At 35.9% G+C, this 24,758-nt stretch overlaps 4 protein-coding genes across 7 annotated transcripts; all 4 read right to left on the bottom strand.

Annotated features, from left to right (window-relative positions):
- On the bottom strand, window positions 1-11,705 carry LOC101255926 (uncharacterized). 2 transcript variants are annotated; one of them, XM_069289145.1, is made up of 14 exons: window positions 11,087-11,705; window positions 9,970-10,108; window positions 8,967-9,130; window positions 8,720-8,820; window positions 7,449-7,570; window positions 7,284-7,375; window positions 6,112-6,217; window positions 4,063-4,217; window positions 3,124-3,248; window positions 2,056-2,165; window positions 1,325-1,422; window positions 985-1,232; window positions 452-848; window positions 1-374 (listed from the first exon to the last, which is right to left on the bottom strand). In XM_069289145.1, exons 3-14 carry the CDS (start codon window positions 9,005-9,007, stop codon window positions 299-301), a joined length of 1,671 nt encoding a protein of 556 aa, XP_069145246.1. In that variant the 5' UTR covers window positions 9,008-9,130; window positions 9,970-10,108; window positions 11,087-11,705; the 3' UTR covers window positions 1-298. The 2 variants fall into 2 exon arrangements, with proteins under 2 accessions (XP_069145246.1, XP_004247983.2); XM_004247935.5 differs by having other exon boundaries at window positions 8,911-9,130; window positions 11,087-11,703.
- A 299-nt stretch (window positions 11,706-12,004) lies between these two features.
- Window positions 12,005-16,158, bottom strand: LOC101256222 (V-type proton ATPase subunit e1-like). Of its 2 annotated transcripts, none has more exons than XM_010328613.4 (4): window positions 16,019-16,158; window positions 14,774-14,892; window positions 13,440-13,487; window positions 12,005-12,329 (listed from the first exon to the last, which is right to left on the bottom strand). In XM_010328613.4, exons 2-4 carry the CDS (start codon window positions 14,869-14,871, stop codon window positions 12,263-12,265), a joined length of 213 nt encoding a protein of 70 aa, XP_010326915.1. In that variant the 5' UTR covers window positions 14,872-14,892; window positions 16,019-16,158; the 3' UTR covers window positions 12,005-12,262. The 2 variants fall into 2 exon arrangements, with proteins under 2 accessions (XP_010326915.1, XP_004247984.1); XM_004247936.5 differs by lacking the exon at window positions 16,019-16,158 and adding an exon at window positions 14,972-15,255.
- On the bottom strand, window positions 15,928-17,133 carry LOC101256525 (CRIB domain-containing protein RIC4-like). Its single transcript, XM_004247937.5, has 3 exons — window positions 16,483-17,133; window positions 16,276-16,401; window positions 15,928-16,208 (listed from the first exon to the last, which is right to left on the bottom strand). The coding sequence occupies exons 1-3, from the start codon at window positions 16,607-16,609 to the stop codon at window positions 16,012-16,014; spliced, it is 450 nt and encodes a 149-aa protein (XP_004247985.2). The 5' UTR covers window positions 16,610-17,133; the 3' UTR covers window positions 15,928-16,011.
- Window positions 17,134-17,553: 420 nt separating this feature from the next.
- On the bottom strand, window positions 17,554-24,315 carry LOC101247164 (leucine-rich repeat receptor protein kinase MSP1-like). Of its 2 annotated transcripts, none has more exons than XM_010328614.4 (2): window positions 23,866-24,315; window positions 17,554-21,613 (listed from the first exon to the last, which is right to left on the bottom strand). In XM_010328614.4, exon 2 carries the CDS (start codon window positions 21,579-21,581, stop codon window positions 17,769-17,771), a length of 3,813 nt encoding a protein of 1,270 aa, XP_010326916.2. In that variant the 5' UTR covers window positions 21,582-21,613; window positions 23,866-24,315; the 3' UTR covers window positions 17,554-17,768. The 2 variants fall into 2 exon arrangements, with proteins under 2 accessions (XP_010326916.2, XP_025888658.2); XM_026032873.2 differs by lacking the exon at window positions 23,866-24,315 and adding an exon at window positions 23,171-23,305.
- Between the last annotated feature and the right edge of the window lie 443 nt (window positions 24,316-24,758).

Raw genomic sequence — 24,758 nt, 5'->3', positions numbered from 1 at the left:
TGACACGTCGAACATATAATAATATTAAAACTAACAGAGGGCATACATCACTGATAAAGTATGTGCATAATAATTAGTAAGAGATGAGCAACAAACTATTAAGAAAATTTTAATCAATAGTAACAATAAATACATAACTTTTTTAACACTCTACTTGGGGTATTTTGTTTCTTGTACTCTCATAATTAATAACATCTTACATGGCCTTGATCAGATGTGGTTGTCTCTTTTATGTACGTATATGTCATGTTTTGGTAACTGAATTTTTGGTGCCTAAAGCCCACTGCTTGTGTAGGAATCACACAATTTCAGATGCATCATCTGGAGTTTTAAGTTCTCCAGTCTTGAGTATGTTTTCAAGTGCAGTCTGACATCTGAAGAAGTAGATGATAGTATTACGTCTACGGAAAATCATTGAAAAAAATATAAAAGAATCTGCTAATTCAAATACCTCCAAGGTAGATGGTCCAGGAACATGTATGGTGATACTATTATATCTTTGAATGCTTCTCTTTTCGCTACATACGCCCTGAACCTGCATCTTCTCTCCCAACTTTTCCAGAGCTTCCACAATGGTTTATGAAGACCATCCTTCTGTGGCACAATATGAATAACAAGACCAGGTAAATACAACTCTGGAATACTCAATGATGATTTATTTTCAGAAGATGGAACAGCCTCCATAAATTCGGTTAAAGGATCACTAAATGGACTTGAATCAGAAGTGGAGCAATTGAAAGGACTGCTGAAATGATTTGATGATTCAGTTGAAACGATTTCATCAGCACACCTAAAATCGGTATCTATGTCATGCAAAACAGAGGATCCTGCTTCACGCTTTGCCAATCCTGCAGAAATAGCAGTAGCACTTATGCATGAAATAGTTACAACTAGAAGAAGCTGCAGACAAATACAGTTAACCAGACACAACATGATTTAATGAGGCATGTATTCATATGGCAAATTCAAAAAGTTCAGTAGTACCATTTTCAAGTTGGCCATGGTTGATTTGGTTTGTACAACTTGACATTGCTGTCAAAGAATTCACTGACGATTCTCCGTCGTTCATGCTTTTCTGACAGACGGTCAATGAAGTAAAGTGCTGAGCAAGTTTAAGAATTGTTGTAATATCAATAGTGCCATCTTCTGACAATGCCTTAAGTGCAGCTGCTTGAAGTCTCATAATTGATGCTACTGAAAGGCGCGCTGAAAATTCATCATTGTTTACAATGCTGAAAAGATGTTAACAAGAATGGAAGTAAATTTTATAGCATATGAGCAGCAACACTTAATTGACTCACAGATAATCACACATTGGCAATACCTGGTAATGAATTCAGAACAAGCATCTGCTACCACCAGACCCACACATGGGAGAGCACCATATGTGTATACATGTAAATCTGGGTACCGTTTGCGTAGCTGCTCAACACAATATAGTAATTTTTATTTATAAATAAACTACATGTACTAACTCCAGAAATATATATTATTTAGAGAAGAACTGATTGATAATACATGGAGATATATAGGCACCTTGGAAGATCCAAGTGATCATTAGAAGATTCAATATATTTACTAGGGTTTCAATCCAGATTTAACAATAAAACTCTGGTTCTATGCTTGAACTAATCTGCCATTGTTTTTAACACAATTAGTCTATTCATAAAATCAGGGTGCATTAATCACCAATTGACTTACCAATTAAAGGAACTGTATTTTCTATTAACACAATGGCCTTTTCTATTGATCTGATATTTTAATGGATAGTAATCAGCTCTAAAAAATATGCTATCAATAGATTTCATCAGCTATCTGTGGGGTATGATTCAATACATTGACTTCTTTACCAATGTAATAATGTGATCAGATAAACAAATGAGTGAATTTCATTCAATCATCCAGATGTTTAATGAAGAAAAAGTGTTTTTTTGGCTGTGTGTGCGTGGGCGGGTGGTGGTGGGGGTGGTGGTACGGCAATGCATCCTGTACAAAGAGTGCCCACACATGATGAAGAAAAGTTCCAGGAATGCAATTCATCAGAAAAATGACTACCTTCATTCCCAATACTGCAGCAATCGCTCCTCCAAGGGAATGCCCTACTATTCGCACACCATATCCCTCACACTCACATCCTACTCCAAGCAACGAGGCAAGAAATCCACCTGATATAGACGAAGCACACATATATTTACAAAAGTATCATAGAAAATGTGTAGGTTTAATTCATAAGGGGAAAGAGAAACCAATTCACTGCATGACTTCGTGTATATTTTTTTGATAAGCCAAATAATTTATTAACAATTTAGGGAAACCCCGTATACAAATACAAGCCATATACCAAAAAAGAGAACCTAGACAAAAATATGGTTCTCAACAAAGGAGATTCAATCCTCTATACAAAAAGGGACCTCGTTGGTACACCAAAAAGAAACTAGAGACAAAACACTACTTTGCATTTTTACAAAATCAAGTTCTACCCCTTCAAATGCCCTACTATTCCCGTCTTTCCAATGACCCACATATATGCTTAAAGGGGCAACACACCATGACCTCGAGCTTCTCTTGCCCCTTCTATGAGTCCAACTATGCAAGCTTCCTTCATTGTATCCATAATCACCCATCGCATTCCAAACAAATTGAGGACCACCCTATATTACCGACTAGCCACCTACAATGCAAAGAAGATGATCTACATTTTCGCCTGCACTCTTACACATAAAGCTCCAGCTAACATAGGTAATCCTCCTCTTTCTCAGATTCTCCGTTAATACAAAGCACACCCTAGCACTAACTATACAAAAAAAAAAAAAATCCTTGGAGCTCACAGAATGCAAATGGACTCATCAGGAAAGTAACTTATACAAGGGCCTTTTTCTACACACACTTCTGCATATCAACCAGCAATTCTAGCACTAGTAACTAATCTCAGCATCTAAATTGATGCTACGAGTGATTTCCGGTCATAAATAAACAAGTACAAGCATAAGCCAGTGCCCTCCACCAAAGCACTGCAAGAGAGTGCTCGTAAGAAAGGAAAAACAATACAAAATTGAATCTCTTAAATTTTTCTACGGGAAAAAAAGGAAATCAATAAATAATACAGAAAGCAATGCACTATACCATCTCCACAATTTCCATCTACTTGTATGTAAAGATCACGTGCGGCCTCAACTACTCCGGAGTGTGCATAGTGTGGAGTGGACGAAACCACTCTTTGATGAAGGTATGGATCACAATGATTGCCACTGATGTATTAAGAAACAAAAAAAATGGAGAATAGTCAGATAGTGGTGCTTATATGCCATGCAGAAACCAAGTACAGAACATTAAGGCAGTAATGAGAGCAAAAAAGAAATCACAAATATTGCTACAACAAAAGTTCAATCTCTTCTTGATTCCTTTAATCTAACCCAAGAAATCACTTATGTGAGTATAGATCATTTTTCCTAACTTTCTATGGTTTTTTATCGTTGGCCAGACAGGTGGCATATATCGGTAATAGCCGCACGCCTGCAGTGGAAGTTCTTTGATTCTCTACCAACATCGTAGAGGTTCTAATACCATGTGAGAAATATTGAAAAAAGATGTTATTGAATTGTGTCTCTACATTATTACATTGAGACCCTATATACAGATTACACTGTGTATGTTAACACTTTTGGGTTGGTGATTCATATACAGATTTGTTTCCTTGTCAAAAAAAAAAAAAAAGATGGTCTGGTTTTTTATTTTTCAAGTCTAAGGTCCATGATCTGCAAAAACCTAAGAATCGGACATGAGAAAGGGACTGTTGAGAGGTGGTAATCCAAAAACATTTATCCAGGAGTCCTGGCAATTGGGAACTTGCAAGGTATTTTAATGGTCCCAAGTACCTAATCTCAACAAGTACTTAAGACGCACAGCTGGAATTTCAAAGATAAATGCAGAGATGTCATGTCAACAAATAAGGCAGTCAAAGGATGCCAGAAGCAGATTTAAGTGCAAGTGCATATGTAACAAGAACCAAATGAGTGTGTAGAGGAGACAGAAAAATAAAATAGAGAGAGAAAGAGAGATTACTTTAGCAGGCTATCTAATTCTTCTTCAGTAAGGCAGCATTCCCTGCCTAAACCATCAGTTATGAGGTCTTCGGGGGTCTCAGTTCCCCTCACAGCAATTACAACAGATTTCACATTATGCAAAACCACAATAAAGTATGCTGCTTTACACTTCCCCTGGAAAAGAGATATGGAAGTTGTTATTTTTTTAAAATGGAAGACACTATTTATTTTTTGGATAAGAAAAAATAAAGACAATAAGCACAAAGCACAAGGGTTCAAAACCTATTCCCCCGACCCACCCCCCAAAATAAATTAATAAATAAATAAGACATGTGAAGTATCATAGTTTCACTTGATTCAAAATATATATATAGAACCAAAAAAATACACTGCAAATTTTGAGGGATGAAGACTTGTTGCCTGAATATCAATAACATATAAGATCTAAGATGGAACCTAAAATACAATAAGCACAACAGTTCAAAACTTATTTCTGCCTAAAAAGAAAAAAAAATCCAAAATAAGACATGTAAAGTGCTCATGGTTTGACTTGATTCAATATATATATAAAAGCTTTTGAGGGATGTCAAGGACTTGTTGCCTAGAATTCAATAACATAGTAGAGCTAAGATGAAAACTAAAAGACAAATCTAGTCGGAGGGCAAGAAGAAGGAAAGTATCAAAGACTGAAGAAAAATTGCATAAGAGTATCTGCAATCAAGTGGACTGGAGTTGCAGTGTCACACATGCCAGTTCAAAATCATAATTTCTCTAATGATCGGTGTTTGTAATCTGATGAGTTTACTCCCAAAACATCTATCCACACTTTTTATGATGAGATGGGCTTTACTATAGACCTAGGGATGGCAATGGGGCGGTGCGGGGCGAACCAGCAAAGATTTTACCCCGCTCCGCCCCGTATTATATAATTTTTTGTTTTTTGCCGCGCTCCACTCCTCCCCCCCCCCCCCCCCCTTCCCCATGAACCCCGCATGAACACGCGCCCCATAAACCTCATTTTTCTGCTTCTAACAACATTAACTCTTCATGACAAACTTACAACTGAAGATATAAATGTAAAATTATAAAAAAAAACTTTGTTGCTGTTTTAATAGTGGTAGAGCATAAGCAATAAAATATTTATTTTAATTATAGTAGCCCTCTTGGTCAGAATCAATGATAACTTTGCCTATATAATCAAATCATATTGAGATTCATTGATTATTATAAACAACAATTTGTTTTGAGGTTAATTTTTTTTTAAGAAAAGGGTAAAAAAGCATGAACAAGAATCTAGGCTTACAAATTCAATAACATAAGGTGTTACCAAACAAATTCATGTGACAAAAATAGAATTCATATTGCAGAGCTCTACATTTGTTAAATAGAATTAATTTAATGGGGAAATTAACTAAAGACGATTTAAGCTATCAAAATCACTGTTAAAACACTTCCTTTGGACAGTTGCTGGACGGGTTCTCTTCCTCGCTAAAACCCAACCCCCGTATCCGTCCCGCCCCGCACAATTTTTTCCAAAACTAAATCTTTACCTGCCCCCGCATAAAGACAGACACACTCTGCCCAGCATAAGGTAAAATCAGACCCACCCTACATCCACCCCGCCCGATTGCCATTCCTATATAGACCAAAAATGTTTGTCTATCTCAAGCTTTGAGCTTCTCCTATCTAAGCATGCAATTCGGTGAAGTTGCACTGTTACCCCCAGCACGATCACCCCTCACCTTGCATCACCTCACGCGACGAAGCGGTCGCTTTTCAGAACTAGAATAGAAGTCTCAAACCAATTTAAACTTGTGAAATTACAGGCCTTAATGACAATCTGACAGTTCAGACTTCACATGGTTTATAAATAACTTAGACATCAAAAATGCAGTTCACGGGGTAGGACATCACATAGTTCCAATATGTCCTTACAAACATAGAACCAAATAAATAACCGGAAACAAGGTCACGAATTACAGTTAGGTGATCACAGTTCAGAACTTAGGAATGTCATCACAAAACATTTGCGGCCAAAAATAGCCTAGAGATCTAAAGCTAGACTTACTTGATTAACACGCCCTTTTCTGAGCATATGTGCTGACAAATGAACATGTTTCAAGAAGGCTGCTGCATGACCTCGCCACCAGTTGTCACCTTCTAGTAAAGGTCGCCTACACAATACATTTTGATTCCAAAAAGAAAAGAAGAATCAAGCGACTATGCGAACAATCAAATAACAGTTTGAAAAGGACAAAGTGTCTCGGAAATAAGGTTTCGGAATTTCTCTAAGGAAAACAGATTTAAAGAAGTCAATAATCCTTAGCAGGAATCTTCATTTGATTGTGCTGGGTCTTAAATTATCAGGTATTTGAATATAAATCAAGAAAGCTACAAGAACCAAGGTTCCCATTACATCCTTTTATGTTTAAAATCAGTTCCTGCCACCAGTACTAGAGTGGACTTGCATTTGAAGTCCCCTGATTGGAGCAAGGCAGCAAGAAGTTATCATGCACCACTGGTTGTACCGTGTATGGAAGTATGATACTCTAACTAGCTTCTTGGATACTTAAGAGTGATGAGCATCTTAATTTTTCGCAAGATCTTTCAGATTTAAGAGGGCTAAGTAGAGAGTTCCTTTAAGCCAAAGCTCTTAGAGGTGATCAAAAGAAGATTACTTCTTTTACTAGCGAGAATTGGAGCTTGTATATGGTCTATTTAAGGAATAGTCATTTGTTTATTTCATCCACATACGACAAAGCTAGACTCTCCTCCCATAAAAAGGTATCCTGGTGCACTAAGCTCCTGCTAAGCACGGGGCCCAGGGAAGGGCTGGACCACAAGGTTCTATTGTACGCAGTCTTACCCTGCATTTCTACAAGAGGCTGTTTCCATAGATCGAACCTGTGACCTCCTGGTCACATGGAGGCAACTTTACCATAAAACATTACAATCACATTTTTTGGCAACTTGTCTGATATGTTGATCCTTTGCTCATAAAGTTAGAGAATCTTCTATGCCATATTCCAATTAATTCATCCTGTCAACTCACATAGGAGTCCATTTATTCTCAGGCTTTTGTTCCCATGTATTTCATCCATATCCTGATGTATAACTTGCAGCCTCGTGTATGGTTTTCCACTGAAACACTTTCTTTTAAACTTTAAAAAAGCAAATGTCATTTCATGCTCTAAAAATCCAAGTAATCTTACAACTAAGATAAACCAGTGGGTGTCTGACCTGTTCCAAAGCCAGGGAGCAAGAATGCCTTGCCTATAGAGCCATGAACAAGAAAAAAGTACAGGATTTCTTCCTATATCAAGTAACAGACCCTGCAATTGACCATTCCACATCAAAATAAGCAGAGCTATAATCAAGTCAAATTACAATGCCTTGTTATCATACCGTGTAGGCTGCTTCAGCAAATGGATGATAGAAAGCAGCCTTGCGCATCCTTTCAATGGGTACAACCCTTGACTCTTCATAGGATTTAGAGAAGGAAGAAGAATTCTGCAATAAAGCTAGTCCTGAATATCAAGAAGAGATCATTTTCTTTTACCTTACTGATAGAAAGAGATGAGCTTGTTTTCAAAGTGAATACTTCCAAATCGAGGAAATAGAAAACAAATCCAATATTTAAAGCACTTCTAGCATTCATGACTATCATTTTGACTGTAATGTTGGATGAGAACTATACTGAACAAAGTGAACGCATAACAATCCAGAAAACCTTGATCATGTCAATTCAATAAGTATTATCCTCTTAGTTCCCCTTGCAGTTAAAATCTCTAAGTTTTTCAAATGAACTTTGAATTCTTTTCCATTTTGTTTCCAACATAAAACTTTGTAACTTCTTATATAGCTATTTCTAAATCAATACCAACTTTTCCTTAGAGAAATCACTCTTGAACATCAAATATCTATTTCTAAAAAGAACTGCAGCATCCAAATATCCTAAACTAGTTGTGGTAAGTGTAGATAACCCTATGTCCTTTCTTTTTGGGGGTGAGAAAAGGTTATTTATGTTTCTATGTCATCCCTACTATCAGATATGCTTACACTCTATACACCTAACATACTAAGGAGGTACCCTCATTAGTTAAGAAATGTGGGATACGCTTCTCCAGATGCATGTACAACCAGCATGATTTTGGCACAGATGTTAGACTACATAATACAATATTAGAAAAGCTTTGATTTTTTAAGGACCTTTCATGTCCCAGTCCCACATCGAGTATAAAAGGGCATCCAAAAGGCATTTAAGGTCTTGCATCACTCTACTATTTTTATTTTTATTTTATGACAAGGGAAACCCGCAGCCGCTACCCTTTGGTTGCGCGCAGGGTAAAATTCCCGCTCTTATGCAATAGCTCGCAAACCACATAGGAGAGGTAACCGACAATAAGCAAGCCCAGTGCGACGAGCTCGACCAAGAAGGCAAACCCCTTGCTTTCTCTTGCAAGGGGTTTCGAACTTGAGACCTCCAACATGTAAATCACAAGCCCAAACCACTGGACTACCCCGAAGGATGCATCAGTCTACTAATTGTCTTAAGATTTTAGGTTGAATACCCAGATACTTTCACACTTCCTGTAGAATGATTAAGTGTATTATATCCATCAAATAAAGAATAAGTAAAAGTAAAGTACACAGACCCCCTATATATCAGCACGAACCTGCCAAGAGCTCTAAATGACCTGTTCCAGATGCCCGGTAAGTGACAAGATCACCAAGTAACTGTGCCACAGAACAAACCTCATCTTCCTCTAGCACGGTCCTATGCAGCAAAAAGAGTATACAAAGAAAGCTCGTTAAGATTCTGAATACCAATTAAAATCCTGTGGTCAACATATGCAGAGAGGCCTACAAGTATTTGACCCGTCCCAGACAGCACAAAGCTTCACGAATGCCATGATCAAATACCTCCCTATAGTGTGCCCTCCAAGCATTATCTTCTGTTGCATAGAAAGACCTCCATCTCAAGACGTCAGCCCCAGCAAAACATTGTACCGGAGCCACATAAGATATGATAACCATAAAAAGAATAAGCATGTTGCGTTGCCACTTCGAACCATTTGAGAGAATCCCTGCAAGATATAGTTCATAAGTACTTTCACTTTGATGACTGAAACAAAAAAATGTTGGTTAATTGTGTTATTTGTGATTAGTGAAAGGGAAGGGGTGTTGGGTTAAAAACAGGAAAGGTGGTAAGTTTTTAAATGCAAGTATGCCACAAGTGTTATGATTATAAGAAATGGAGTTATCCATGTGGTGTTTTAATATCTTCTAATAACTAGTGAAGCACAACGCCAATGTACAAGTCATACACATAAAAGGCAACTTTTCTACTTTTCCCGTTGTAAATAAATTATTACTTGATTAAAGAAAAAGTCAACCTTTTTACTTAACAAAGAAGTCTTAACACAACATACACCAAGATTTCGCAGCAGACCCCTAACATACAGGTTTTTCATTCTTTTCTTCTTCTGCTTAGTTATAGAAATTGTTTATTGTTGCTTCCTGAAACCTAGTATCTGAGACAGGCAAAGACAGGATTCTAAAAGCTAAATTAGGCTTTTGAAACAATTTTGATACATGCAACTTCTTCATTAATATATTGTAATTTGATCAAAATTCAAAAAGTAATATTTATGTTGCTCCCCTTAATGCCTAATTATTCACAGAATCAACCATCTACCAGTCCACCCATTAACAATCTTTGACATTTTAAGAAAAGTTGAATCTACGAAACCGTGTTCATAGCACCAAAAAGAAAATAGGAGAAGAGAGGACACATATTACCGAAACATCGTAGCAAAGGATTATCTACCAGGTGCTCATCATAGACAATAAAGCATGTAAAATCTTGAATAGTATGCCCATGAAAGATAGATTTCAAAAAGGCATGCATACAATTTAATATTACCTCTCAGACAATTGTTTGATGCTGTATCATGGTGCAAGAGATTGGTGACAGTGAACAAAAGAAAAACAGCTCCAAGAAGTTGCAGGATTGTAATTACTGAGGCAATTCGAGTCCACAATAACAGTCTTCTATATTTCCTCTGTAATCAGGATAAAACTCAAAAGTAAGTCACAAATAAGACATGTCATTCAGAGAGCTCTAATGATTTTAAATTTAAGCATAGGAAATACTTGGTAAAAGAGAATAATTTTATCACACGCCCATTACAGCAAATGGACATAGGAAACTTGCACCACTTTCAAGGACTTCCATTCATTTAATTATTCAAATTTTAAACGATGATGTACCTTAGCATCACAGGATTAACAAAAACCAGCATTCAAGGAGAACCTAAACTAACTAACAAAAGAACGAAACTAGTACCACCCATCCCTTTACGTCATGACAAAAGAAAATAAAAACTCCTTTTGTTTCAATTTATATAGCACTATTTTCATGGTACACAATTCGAACTACATATTTTCCTAAACAATAGTCAAGAACTCAAATTCATTTAACATAAATTTTTGAACTTTTGGGGAGAGGTGATTAGATAGGACATGGCGCAGCTCCTGATTACCTAGGACATGACATTATAAAGGAGGGTGTGGAGGTCGCATTTTAGGGTAGAAGGTTAGTAATTATGGAGCGTTGTCATGATTTTGAGGGTTTAGCCATTTTCGTATAGTATCTTGTTTTTGCTTCCGCCATGTTTAGGTTATCGCACTATTTTGTGATCGTTACTATTTCCTCACAAGTTATTTTGTTTCTCTAATGTTGTTTCCCCATTTTCATTATTCTGATATATTATACTCAATCAGAAACAGTCACCTTACCTCCACAAGGTAGGGGTATTGTGTGCTTACACTCTACACTCCTCACACCCAACTTTTGGGATTTCATTGGGTATGATGTTATTGACTTAATGTTCCCCATAAAACTTACTTTCTCAATAACTACTTTAATACTGTCTTCAGCTATAGCTAAAGTCAACTCTTTTCATCCTATAAAACACCTCCATATAATATAAAAAGGTTCCATAGTGCACATCATGAAAAAGAAAAGGGTTAAAAAATACCCGTCTTTGTTGTCGAATAGCAATCTGAGAATCAGGCAAATCTGTCTGAGAAGTTAAAATACTGGAAGCTGTATGTTGCTGAGCAATACCAGTGCCGATCATAGCACCAATCCTAATAAAAGAAACCATAATCATAACCATAACGGGCGAAGTACCGTCGTTTTCCCCACATGTAGAATGGGCGACGATAACAATAAGAATTCCCATGATAATTATAAGGGCATTGGAAACACCCAACACCACTGCCGACCTCCTTAACCTCTTCAATTCCGGTGCCGGTAAAGGCATCATTTTGCGGAATGAATTGGGAAATTTCAAACCCAATCCAAATCCCTTTGAACGGTTCCTCAAATTGGGTAAAAGAGGAAGAAGAGGAGACATCAATTAACAGATGAATGAATTCCACATTTTAGATTTTTCCGATCATCTTTTTCGACATAACAATCGTCGTTTAGGAGACAGATATGCCTCCTACAACAACAAACACAAATCTCATTCTTTATTCTTAATTTCTTTAAAAAAAAAGATATTTTATTTCAGCACTATATTCTGAATGGGACTATTTTGAACAATTTTAATTTGTATAATTGCATTCTCACAGCTAATCAAACAAACATACAGTAGTTTATTTAGTGTCTAATTACTTTTAGCAATAGAATTTAGTAATAGCAACCTCAAAATATTTTGTAGGTGAGCTGGTTATCATTGACTTACTATACTAATTTTTAAAATTGTCAATATTCGAATCAAATTATGCAGGTGCTTATTACCTCTCATCACCATAAACATAACGCTTTAAATGTGATCAACAGTCATCACTAGGCGTAGAACTTAAAATGTCATCACTTATACTTTTGTAAGTTATAATCAAGAATTAGAAAACTTATCTTCATCAAACAGAAAGGAGAATACAGATGATAAAAGGAAAAAAGAAAGGCTTATTTCCAAAACAAACAGAGAGTAAGAGCTACCAGTTACATCATTCACCTTTTATTATTGGCATTAGTCCAAAGCTAAGAGAAAGGATTTCAAAACATTATACTATGAATCTAAAAAATGACTTCAAAATTGTTTTGTTACTATATAATATATATAAGTAGACAGAAATTCTGATACAACAGTATCTTCAGCTGCTACATGCCTCAAAATGCTTTCATCAATCTTCCATCAGCATCCTCACTCTCCTTCACTTAAGATTGGTACAATGAGCGGTTTCAACTGTGCAAGGTACACGATCGCCCACCTGTCCGTAAAAACATAAAATGAATTGAAATTTATTTGTGAGTAATGTACTGATCATTAGATTTACAAAGTTCCATGGATATGTCACTAATGTTGGTTGAGTTATCGCTTGTTATATCCAATCGCCAGCACAAATGGGCAAAATAAAAGAACTTGTGGTTCAACAGACAGAGTAGCAACAACTCAACTAATATTTTGATGAAAAGGTAAAGAAGCAATGTTCATATAATTTTAGAAGTTTCTATTGTGAATGGAATTATTTCCAAGGGTATAGGACAGCCAGAACTATGAAATGATATTCTCAACTGCTATAGGACAGCCAGAACTAGCAACATATATAGCCTCCCTGCAGGAGGAGAATTTTGGTGGCTTATGCAGAAAAGTGATTAACATTACACGAGGTCCTTCTTTAACTTTTTTTCATACGAGGGTTCTTTAATATTGCAGAACAGAAGAAAAACGGATATGATGGACCTATAGAAACTGAAGCTATGAACTCCAAAACATCTCTCTCTAAAATGAGGAAATTCATAGTGAATCCTAGAAAGAAAATCATCATGTAAATCCTCTCACAGTGCCAACCGTCAGTTGTCATCTATCCTAGAACTATGAGTACATGGCTCAACTACGTATCCAGCCAACTCCTTAAAAGACTATATGTTCTTCACGCGGCAGCATCCGAATATCCAAAAACAGATCGAACAACCCTCTGCATATTTTATGCACACTCAGGCAATTTGGAGAGTGCAGACAATATATTAAACAACTAGTAAACCAAAATATGCACTAAGCTGAAAGCCTGAAAGAGTAGTCTACATAACACATACAATGAATGAGTGATTAACCATGCGACCCTTTTGAATATCAAAAGATTTAAGCCACACAATATAATGAAGAAAATTCAGATTAAGACTAACTAGTTTTTTGTTTCAGGTCAAACATGTGAACTGATACGTTAACATTCAAGCAATATGACAATATGTACCATGTCTTGCTCTTTTATTGACCCTGTGCATGCCAAAAGTATGTAATTCTATTTCTTTTTTCCTTTTTTTCCTTTTTTATGGTGGGAGTGTAAGTCCGTGTGTGTGTGATAGAGAGAGAGACTCACATCATCCAACAGCACACTGTAGCAGTGATAATCAATGTCAGGTGTAACCTGCATCACCAAAGTTCAGTTAGAGATGTCACAAAAGAGCTCAAAGTTTCAGTTCCCAGAAAGCTTGGAAGATGGTGGTAATGTATAAGACAATTCATGGTAAAAGAAAAACCAAGCAAAATATTCATAATTGGCATCAGTTCTGTTTTGCTAAAACGTGCTTGGTTCTCTCAGTTATCTAAATTGGCCAAATAATGAAATCCAGCACAAGTCAATTCTATCTTCAACTCTACAAGGACTATACAGATATTCAAAACTCAAAGTGAGAGTAGATGCATTTGAAACCCCTCTGATTTAACAAATATCGAACTCTACCAAGTCTAAACTTTACTGCTTTATAGTGTTTTTCTTTTGTTTAAATTGCAATCGTAACATTACGAAGGAACTGAGAAGTGATTATAATGGAAATGTTTAAATAATTTAATTGATCATTGATCATTCACTTAATACTAGTCAAGCAAAGTATAAGTATACCAAAAACTGAGGAAGCAAATCACATAGCATTTTGTTGAATTTAACTAATTTAGAACACAAACGGAAGGGACCTCAATTTAAGGAATATCAAGGTGGGAAATCTTAAAGAGTGAACATTGCAGACATGCACTGTCGAAACCCTGCTATCTCATGAAAGTTTAGTCTCAAAGGTTTAGTCAATGTCACAATATTCAGAAAAGGGTAAATGAAGTCGATACTCTGGCATTTTCTCTCATAAATACATCCCGGTTGTTTGTTATCTCAATCCCTATTCAAGAATTACCAGACTGCTCCAAATCATAGATGATCAGAAGATCAAAGATATAGCAGCATAAATCTTTCAACAATCTTGTGCTCAAATCCTCCACAAGGATGGATACAGACTAAAAAGGTGATCCTTTCCGATCTACCAAAGTCTTGGTTGGTAGAGTTATCTGGTACCAACATAGCTAAAAGGATGCAAGTACTCGACAGAAGTACAATCAAGCTGGCTCAACACCAAAGGTAAAAGAAACAATTTTCGATAGACTTCGCCAATCAATCTAAGCAAGACATAACAAAGTGTAAGCACAGAACAAATAGACAACTTATGCAATATCAAAAGGCATATAAAAGACCAACATGAGTTACGCTGACCCTTAACCAGAAGAGACACCGAATTGAAACAAAAAGTTACTTACTTTACCAAATTATGACTTTCTAATACACCAATAAAAAGACTAATTCTGATTATAAAGCTAGTTAAATCAAACAATTCCCATAATAATGAACAACAATAACCCCAAACAAAATCTGAAGAAAATTTCACATACAAATTAGTGGAAGGTCCTCTATTGCAGCAGATTCCGGCACCGAAGGATGCAATAACTCCGACCACGACAAAAATTAAACTTGTTACCGCGAACCCCATTTCCTTCCAATATCACAAATTCTGCAACAACATTATGATTTCAAAATTGGACAAAATAAATATAATATACTAACAAGAAAAATATATAAAAATTTATTACCAAATCTGATTTTATGCAGGATTTCAGATTATGAAGTTTTATAAATGGGTTTTCAGAAAGAAAAAAAAAATTGTACAAATAGGGATGATGAAGGAGAAGCAGAAACAGTGATCTGAAAAATATGGAAAAAAGAAAAATATATCCTTCGACATTCATTTATTATTTAGATTTATATTCATCGTAAAAATAAAGTTAATTTGATCTTTTTCCCAAAAAATAATGTAATATATTTAGATTTAGAAATTAAAGTATTTTGAAAATATTTGATATTTTATTTTTGCTCCAAGTGCAAACTAACCAAAGTAGAAGTACATATTTGATATTTATTCATAGTAAAAAAGAAAAAAAAATCTCTGCCCAATAAAAGTATATAGGGTTAAAATAGATGAAAATATAAATAATTCATCTTTTTTTATATATAGGAAAAATGTAAAATTATATTCTAAAGGTTTGCAAAATATTTAAATTTATTTTATGTTAATAATTACCTATGTTGTAATGCAATTAGTCTAAACATTTTACTTTTCATTAATAATACCTACCATAAGCCTTATGTAAGAAGTAAAAATATTCAAAGTGTTCTTAAATTATATGAAATTATTTAATTTTATTTTAAATTTTAGAAATAGAGGTCGATCGTTGTTCAAACAATAACAATGATATTATTTTCTTTTAAAATCTTCCAATCATAAGATCTCTATCTTGGAAGCTCAAATACCACAAACCCTTCAAAGAGACTAAAGTTTTAACTTAAAAATAACAATTATCAATTGCTTTCTAATATTTACTTTAACTACAATTCTTTGTTGTAGATAAATTTTGTGTACTTTGAATTTGAATTGCATCAAGGAAATAGAGAAGGGAAAAAAGTGACAACTTCCCTACTAATTTGACATTATATACATTTAAATTCCATAGAAAACAACAACAAAAATAACAATGAAGAGCTTTAAATGTTAGAGAACATTTTATGGTTCAATATAAAAAATTTCGACATGTTACTTATCAAAAAGAAAGGGAATGAAAATTAGTTGCAACTACTAAAACCTAGAGGATCCACCAGCCAAAGCAAGTTCAAATTGTTGAATAGAAATAGAAGGTAAATCAGATTCCTTTGAATTATCCCAGTTTTTAATCATAGGATTAATTTTTGTAGGTCCATCCCATCCAATATGTGTTACATGCTTCACATCTGTTGGATATCCTATTTCCATCTCTTCAATTTCTTCTTTGTACACTGCAACAAAAAAAAATATCAAGAAATTACTCAAAATATGTTACATCATGAGTACAAAAATACTTACCAAATAATTGATAGAAGCCTTTGAAATTCCTTTTGAATGTGTCCACTCCTTGAGTAATTCGTCGTCTCACCAAAAATCCATTTATTTTCACTTTTGATGGACTCTTTTCTCCAACTACTTGTCTCTCTTCATACAAAACAAGAGAAATCAAAGAGTCAGCATTTTTATTAAGACGTAACAAAATATAATGAAGTACTTAAAACATACTTGTTGGAAGGTGATCATTTAATTGAGAAATATTGTTTGTGTTGTGGCTTTTGTTGGTATTGACCACTGGAACACTTGATTCAGAAACACACCCTAAAGAAAATGGAAATACAACAAACTTCTCCATGGATCTCTTCTTCTTTTATCTGGGAAGTATATAATAAAAGATCACATGAGCAAATAGCAAAAGTTGAAAGAGATAAAATGGAGATTATATTAAGAGAGACCAAGTGGCTTAATAAAGAAGATAGAATGATTTTGAATATGACACAGAGTTCTAAAGTTTTATGTACTGATAGTCTATTACTATTATGTTTGTTAATTAGGTAGGTTAGAATAGTAGTTAGGTTGTTAAACAGTTGCTGCTAGTGCTAGTGGTGCCTAATTTTGGCTGATTAGGTGTCCATTTCTCTAAGAAAAATAAGTTGAGCCCACAAACACAACCACCTTTCCTCTGTGTGTGTGGTCCAAATACAACTATTCAGCTCGTGAAAACCTGCCAGCTCTAGCATGAAGGATAGATGGTGTGGCCTCGTCTGCCTTGGCACGAAGTTATTTTTATTTAAAAAGGGTTTATTATCATTTACTTCAATTTGATATTCCAAATTCATTCGATCCCTATAGACATAGCGTGTACGTTAAAAGAAGTCACTTGTACTTTTTTTCTATTTTTCAACATCACATTCATGTCATGAAAAACTAAAAATATGTAAAATATACTTTTATATGTACTCCTTTGGGTTAGAGTAGTAATAGTTAGGTGCCTAATTTTGTCCAAATAATTAAGCAGACCCCACAAATTAAACCTACTCTAATCTCGTGAACACGCTCCATTTTGTCTTGCATGAAGATCTCAAGAGACATATCCATTTTTATATTGTTATGCCATTGATTAATTAACTGTTAGATCCATCATTTGGTTTGCCGTTTATGGGATAACAAATAAAAATGCAAGGATTCTGGTTGAGTTTTTATTTTGGGGATTAGCAAGCAAGGGAGTAAGTTTTTCCTTCTTTGTCCCCTGTAGGAAGAAATTAAGACTATAGACTCCTTCCTAGTAAAAGATTATGATTTACAAGTCACATGCATAAACTTCTATATCTCAAATTAAAGGGAACAACATGGTTTGTTTCCAACACAACTTACATCTGTCTGACCTGTATAAACTCATAATACAGATAGCTGCATAACATAAGAGAACTATAATCCATCATATTACACCTTCCTTTTCATTACCTTTTGTTGTGAATTGTAATAAGCTAGTCATGTTTGTGTTTGATGTTCAATCACACTCCACAAGCACCATTGTTCTTGGCCTCCTTCAACAGTTTCACCACTTCAAGCATTGATGGTCGCTTCCATGGCTCATCGCTGGTGCATAACCTTGCAATGGAAAGAACGCGCAGCATTTGATCCTTCAATAATCCTGAACCAGAAATAAATGGATCCAACGTTTCAATCTCCTCGCCATTGGAAACCATCCATCTCACCCAGCCAACAAGATTGCCTCCTTCAACATCAGCCTGTCCTGTTGGTGCCCTTCCTGTTACCAGTTCCAACATCACCACTCCAAAGCTGTAGATGTCTCCCTTTGTTGTGGCCGTCATGGTTTGTCCATACTCGGGAGGTATGTACCCGAATGTACCAGCAAGGATTGTGCTAACATGGCTCTCACAAGCACTAATTATTCGAGCCAGGCCAAAGTCAGACACTCGTGGTTCAAAGTTCTTGTCTAGGAGTATGTTGCTTGACTTGATGTCTCTGTGGATGATGTGTGGAACAAAACCATGGTGTAGAAAGGAAAGTCCAACAGCTGACCCTAGACAAATCTTGAAACGAGTTGGCCAGTCAAGTGCTTCTACAGCATCTGCTTGGTTTCTCAACCAGAAATCAAGGCTTCCATTCTCCATGTATTCATATATCAAGAACCTCTCATCTGCAAAGACACAATAACCAAGCAATGGCACCAGATTTTCATGCGTTACTTTCCCAATTGTTTCCATTTCAGCAAAGAACTCGCGATCACCATGCATGTGGCCTCCGTTCAGCCTCTTGACAGCAATGGTCTGTCCTTCAGGCAGTTTGGCTTTGTATACAGTACCAAAGCCACCATCACCAATGATGTAACTCTTGCTGAAGTTCTCAGTGGCTGAGAGAATAGCTGTAGGGTTGATTCGTAACAAAGACTGCTCAAAGGTTGCAATGTTGATACTCAGATGCTCCTTTGGCTTCTTAATCAAAAGCTCATCAGTAGATGTGGGGTCAGTTTTCTTTCCATGCTTACCTTTACCTCTGTCAACAAGTACAGCTTCTTGTCTCAGCATTCTCCATCTGAGAACTACAATGAGCACCACAAGAGAAAAGATCGATGCACCCAAAGCAATGCCCAAGACTGATGCATGGCTTAGAACTGGAGCAGATGGATAGTTTTCCCTGGGAGGTAAAACAGGTTCACTTGGTATGCATTTCCTAGCCTTAGTGCACACATCAGGGGGTAGGTCAATGAATTTGTTGCCAGAGAAATTGGAAAAAACAAGGCCTTCTATGCCACAAATACTACAAGGAAAGGACTTTTGAAAACGGTTGCTGGATAAGTCAAGATATATCAGGGAAGCAAGAGCTGAAAGTGATGGGGGCAAGTTGTCTGTGATTGAGTTGTTATGGAGATCTAGCTTGGACAAGGATGTCAGATTAGAGAGAGAATCATCAAGAGCACCAGAGAGTTGGTTGTTGCTAGCATTTAAGACCAACAACGAGCTGGAGGTTCCAACGTTAAAAGACAGGGGGCCTGAGAAAGAATTCATGCTGATGTCCAGGTAAGTCAAACTTTTGAGCCTAAATGCAGAAGGCGGAAATGAGCCAGTCAACCAGTTATTTGAAAGGTCTAGCTTGACTAAACTTGGCATCATAGTGTCGAGATTATCAGGAATAGATCCACTTATCTGGTTATGAGCAAGTATGAGACCTTGGAGGCTTGACATTGGAAACAGCTGATGAAACACTGGACCTGTCAAGGAATTGAAAGATAGATCAAGCATTGTTAAATTACCGAGCTGAGAAATTTCAGGAGGAATGCTTCCCGTGAGCTTATTTCCCTGTAGAAGTAGCTCTGTCACAACTATGCAATCCTTAATTGAGAGTGGGATGGACCCATCTAGTTCATTGTTGGACAAATCAAGCATGCCATAATGCTGGGTGAACTCAGAGTCTGGTAAAGGCATATTCTGGAACCCAGAACAAATTTCCTCAGGTATAGGGCCAGAAAACTGATTGTTAGACAGAACCAAATTGTCTAGCAATTTCAGCTTAGCTATTGATCTTGGAATTTCACCTGAAAGACTGTTTGCACCAAGATCAAGAGATACCAACTTTGTACATCCAAAAAGCTCAAATGGAATACCTCCAGTTAACTTGTTACCATGAAGAGAGAGATTGGTCAGGTTCTTCAAGTTACCAATGCTACGCGGTATGCTTCCTTCAAACAGATTATTATCAAGTTGCAATCTCTGGAGGGTTGAAAGTTTTGCAATAGTCGCTGGAATTGGACCTTCAAGCATATTGTTGCCGAGTGAGATCCCCATTAATGTTTTTGACTCCCATAGTTGATCTGGTACCATCCCAGAGAATTGGTTTTTCGATAGCTCAAGAGTAATAAGCTGAAGCTCCCCAAGATAAGAAGGCAGTTTACCTGAGAGATTGTTTCCAGACAACACCAAGTCTGTGAGGCTTGAACAGTTCGCGAAAGTACTTTGGATGTCACCAGTGAAGTTGTTATCCGACAACACCAGCACGCTCAATGATTTGGCACCACATATCTCTGAAGACAACTCACCAGATAGACTGTTAGCACTGACATCAAGAACAGATAGCAAAGGGAGATACAGTGGTGGGAGAGGTCCACTTAGGAAGTTCTTTGACACCATTATTGACTCTACTTGCGTCCAGTTGGAAATCCACATAGGCAGGGGGCCTGATAAGCCGTTTGAATCAAGCACAAGTGATTTAAGTGAATCCAACCCAGAAAGTTCATCAGGTAATGCCCCTGAAAATGAGTTGAAGGACAAATTTATTGATTTGAGCCTTTTGCAGTTCCCTAACTCTGAAGGGATTGTTCCAGACAATCCGGCATTTGAAGCAATAAGGTAAAGCAAATTTTCTAGCTTTCCAATGCTTGAGGGAAGCTCTCCATCAAATTCATTCTGTGCTACATTCAAGTAATTCAAATTACTCAATTCAGAAATCTCATCAGGAATACTTCCAGTGAATTTGCAGTTTCGGAGATCAAGTATCTCCAGCTGCTTCAGATGGCCAATTGTTGCAGGTATAGGTCCAGACAACATGTTGGATGAGAGAGAGAGAATTTTAAGCATCCCTAGTTTTCCAATTTCTGGAAATATCAATCCGGTCAAGTTGTTTTGACTGGCATCAACAAATAGAAGCTCCATCAAATTACCTAGGCTGGAAGGTAGATTACCAGAGAAGAAATTTGAACTGAAATCAAGAGACTGCAACTTCTCCATGTTTCCAATCTCATCTGGAAGATTGCCAGTAAAAAAGTTTGCATGAACTGATAGTTCCCTGAGCTCTTTGAGCTCACAAATTGCTAATGGTAAACTGCCTGAGAAACCATTATCGTCGAGTACAAGATATCTCAGGTTTCTCAGGTTAGATATAGTTGGAGGCAGCTCGCCAGTTAACCTGTTGTCAGTCAAGTCTAGTGTCTCCATATTCTCCAGACTCCAAACATCTGTAGGTATAGTACCAGTGAGGGCACAGTGGCTGAGGTTCAGGTGCTTGAGGGACCTAAATTTTCCAATATTTCCAGGAAATGGTACATTTAGCGGTGATCCTGTACATGGAAAGTCTATCTGGATGACACGTTCACCTTCACACTTTATGCCTGTCCAATTGCATGGAGGAGTCTTTGTATCAAACCATCTGGGAATAACATCCCTTTTCAGGACAAGAGAATTTCGTAGAGCCTTCAGTAACTCCATGTCGTTGACCAAATAGCCAGTTGTGACTACTGGTTGTTGTGTAAAGCAGAGAAGAACGATCATTAGTACACAAGCCTCCCATTTTGAAGCTTTCTTTGTCATTATGCTGGTTCACTGTAGTTTCATACAATAACCTGCGAGGTATTCCATGAAGAAGATGAAAAACAAAGCTATAAAGTGAAATCAAATATGCATCATACCAAGATGAACAAAAATCTACACACAAACAAACACCTTAATTCATTTGTTTAGTAAAGCCATGATAGTGGGGAAATTGTTTCTTCGATCAACAACAATCAGCCAAAAAAAAAAAAGATATGCAGATTTGACTGACTGAAGTTCATGAAGAAGCTGGAAGAAAATACATTCTTCAATCAATTTTTACATGAAATGTTGTGTGCACCTTCAAGTTAAATGTACCATCTCAATCACCCAAAAAACTTGCTAAACTCAAAGACACCCGCACGAAACTTTCCTATACTAAAGCAAAAAAAAAAAAAGAATAAATCTCAAATCTATTTGTGTCATATAATAGAATTATTAGATATTCTCTTAAGAGATTATGAAATGGTGTCAAGAATTGATTTATGAGAAGTAAATGTCCAAGACCAGTGTGCTCACAGTGCCTGGAAAGTATTAAAAACAGGCTTAAAGACATCATTATATTGTGTTTAAACATACTATTTATCCATCACAAACATGGTAATATTTAATGCTTCATTCGAAGTACAAACAACTAATACTATACTGTAAAAAATTGTCATTTTTTCAGCAGAACTAAAGGTAAGTGTGCGTTTGGCCAATGATTTTAAAAAATAATAATTCTGTCGTTAAAGCAAAGATGGTACTTTTTTCAGTCCAAATTACTCACAAAAATTAAAATAAAATAAAACTCCAATTAGTTCAAATACTGTTTTTCATTTTGAAAACAAAAACTACTACGTTGTTTAAGACTCACAATATTCATGGTCAAAGCAAACCGTCCAAGAAAAATGCCAAAATAAGGTTATCAGCTACTATTATTCTTAATTAATAAGACATCAGTGAAAATAGGAAGCTATGCTTGGCAAAACTGTGGAGCAAAAATAGACCCTCCAGAAAATTAAAGCTGATAACTTTATACAACTAGGCATTGGGCTCAAGAAAGATCTGAAGAACATTTAATATGCACGTTATATTCCCAATCATAAATCTTTAAACAATTCTCACACGCATAAATTTTGCTAAAAATAGCAAAAAGCTGGAGAACAAACATATGGGTTCCATACAATAAAAGGAAAACCTTTATAAATCTACACGTTATGTGTGACTAAAATGATTAAAAATATGACTCTCCCATAACACTTGTTTATGTTTTTTTTTTCATTTCAAATTCAAGTAAATACTTAATAAAAAACTGCCAAGAACATCACTTTCTTCAACAAATGTAAAAATTACTCTCAACAAGCTAAAAAGGGAAAGAAAGCACATAAATGGAAAAGGAGAAAAAAAGAAAGTACAACAAAAAAGACCCAATTAACAAAAAATGAACTAAGAACTAATAATAGATGGCAATGCAAATCAGATAGTTTTTGAAAAGCAGCAGCATAAAATCAAAAAAGGAAAGAAAAAAGATACACCCCATGAACAAATATGAGCTAAAAATATAGGAAAGGAAGTGAAAATGGAGTACTTGAAAATAAAAATACTACCTTTCAGGAGAAGAAGAAGATGTTGTTAATGGGGATTTGAGGGTGTTTTTTGAGAACTCATAAACTCATCATTCACTCATGAAAAAAGCATAACAAAAACACTGAAACCCAGCTACACAAATGAGCTAAAAGAACAAATAGGCATCAGCAGAAAATCACTCCAAAAGAATTAAAAGCACAAAAACTGAGTTAAAAATATGGAGTTCTTGGAAACAAACAAAGAAAATAGAACTTCAAAAAGAGCTACAGAAAAAACCAGCAACTGTTGTTCCGTACAATTAAATGGGGTCTCTTTTTGAAAACCGAAAACTCAAAAAGAAAAGAGCACAAAAGCAAAAACTCTGAAACTGACAAATGAAATCTGTAAATCTAAAACCAGGAATTCAGAAAATTTGATTCTTCTGTGATATTCTACTACTCCAACTACCACTCATCAATGGTGTGATATTCTGTTCCATTCACTTTGTGTGTATTTCTTAAAACTCATCATTTACACTCACCACCACAAAAAAAATAGAACCAACATGGAAACTAACCAGATAACAAGAAATTTCACCTACACAAACAAACACAATCACAATGTAGGCAAGTAGGTAACGAAAGAATCAGCAAAAAAAACACAAACCCAAAAACTTAGAACCACAAAAACTAACTAAAACATGGAGTTGTTAGAAAGAATAAAAAAAAAACACTACCTTTTCAGAAGAAGCAGCAGCTGGTCTGTTCGCTGATGAGGTTCTCAGAGTTGGGCTGTTTCTGAAAATGAAATCTGTATAGTATCAGAAAATTTGATTCTTTTTTCCAGTAGTACTACTCATGAATGGTGTGTGAATGGGCCAGGAAGGCAAGGTGGTGTAAAATGCGTGAGCTGATATGATATGCATCCAAAATAGGGACTGTGAGAAGGACGGTTACGTTCTTTGCTCCACTACCTGACATCACCCTTTTCAACTATACACTTTCTCTTTGCATATCACTCTCATTATTATCATATCGGGTCGGGAAGAGTATTATTATCGTGTATCACAAACTTATTCGATGGTCAAAGATTTGAGGATCTAATGCATATGTTGAAATCTTTTGTATGATTAATTATATATATATTTTTATATAATCTACCAAATGATCCTTAATTAAAAAAAAAATTGGTCAAAGAACTGATTAGTGTGATTTAATAAAAGATGGTTTGTCCAGGCCCTAATATTATGGAAAGTAAGAAAAAAGTTTGTACTTTTAATGGTTAGTAACTCCTTGAGTAATTATTACTTATCATTCTTTAGTCAAACAAGTGTTTAATTATGACAATCTGACAAAGACTATGACATCATTAAAACGGTAACGGTTTTAGATCATTAAACAAAAAGATTAGTGGAGTATAATGCAATTAGACCACAAAATAACATGATTAATTCCATAGTCAAATGGTTGTGATTATATTTGTAGGAAGATAAGCTCTTCTCAAGTTGATTTATAGTTCCCATATTTAAAAGGACATTAGTATAGGTAGGAGCAGTGTTTTAAAAGGACTCGTCTCGGGGCTCACTCTGGGGCGAGGCTCCAGCAAAATGCCTCGAGACTCAAGTTTGGG

This window comes from Solanum lycopersicum, chromosome 9 (assembly GCF_036512215.1).
Source record: "Solanum lycopersicum chromosome 9, SLM_r2.1".
In the NCBI taxonomy this organism is placed as follows: Eukaryota; Viridiplantae; Streptophyta; class Magnoliopsida; order Solanales; family Solanaceae; genus Solanum; species Solanum lycopersicum.
This window is presented reverse-complemented; position numbering and strand designations above follow the sequence as displayed.

Coding starts and splice junctions, on each gene's coding strand:
- LOC101255926 (XM_004247935.5), bottom strand. CDS start 11,467: ATGTCTCCTCTTCTTCCTCTTTTACCCAATTTGAGGAACCGTTCAAAG. Junction 10,109..11,086: donor CTATTCGACAACAAAGACGG/GTATTTTTTAAC, acceptor TCCTGATTACAG/AGGAAATATAGAAGACTGTT. Junction 7,376..7,448: donor TTGCTGAAGCAGCCTACACG/GTATGATAACAA, acceptor GGTCAATTGCAG/GGTCTGTTACTTGATATAGG.
- LOC101256222 (XM_010328613.4), bottom strand. CDS start 14,871: ATGGGGTTCGCGGTAACAAGTTTAATTTTTGTCGTGGTCGGAGTTATT. Junction 13,488..14,773: donor AGAGGACCTTCCACTAATTT/GTATGTGAAATT, acceptor TTGGTGATGCAG/GTTACACCTGACATTGATTA. Junction 12,330..13,439: donor ACAGTGTGCTGTTGGATGAT/GTGAGTCTCTCT, acceptor TTTTACGGACAG/GTGGGCGATCGTGTACCTTG.
- LOC101256525 (XM_004247937.5), bottom strand. CDS start 16,609: ATGGAGAAGTTTGTTGTATTTCCATTTTCTTTAGGGTGTGTTTCTGAA. Junction 16,402..16,482: donor AAATGATCACCTTCCAACAA/GTATGTTTTAAG, acceptor TTTTGTATGAAG/AGAGACAAGTAGTTGGAGAA. Junction 16,209..16,275: donor AGGCTTCTATCAATTATTTG/GTAAGTATTTTT, acceptor TTTTTGTTGCAG/TGTACAAAGAAGAAATTGAA.
- LOC101247164 (XM_010328614.4), bottom strand. CDS start 21,581: ATGACAAAGAAAGCTTCAAAATGGGAGGCTTGTGTACTAATGATCGTT.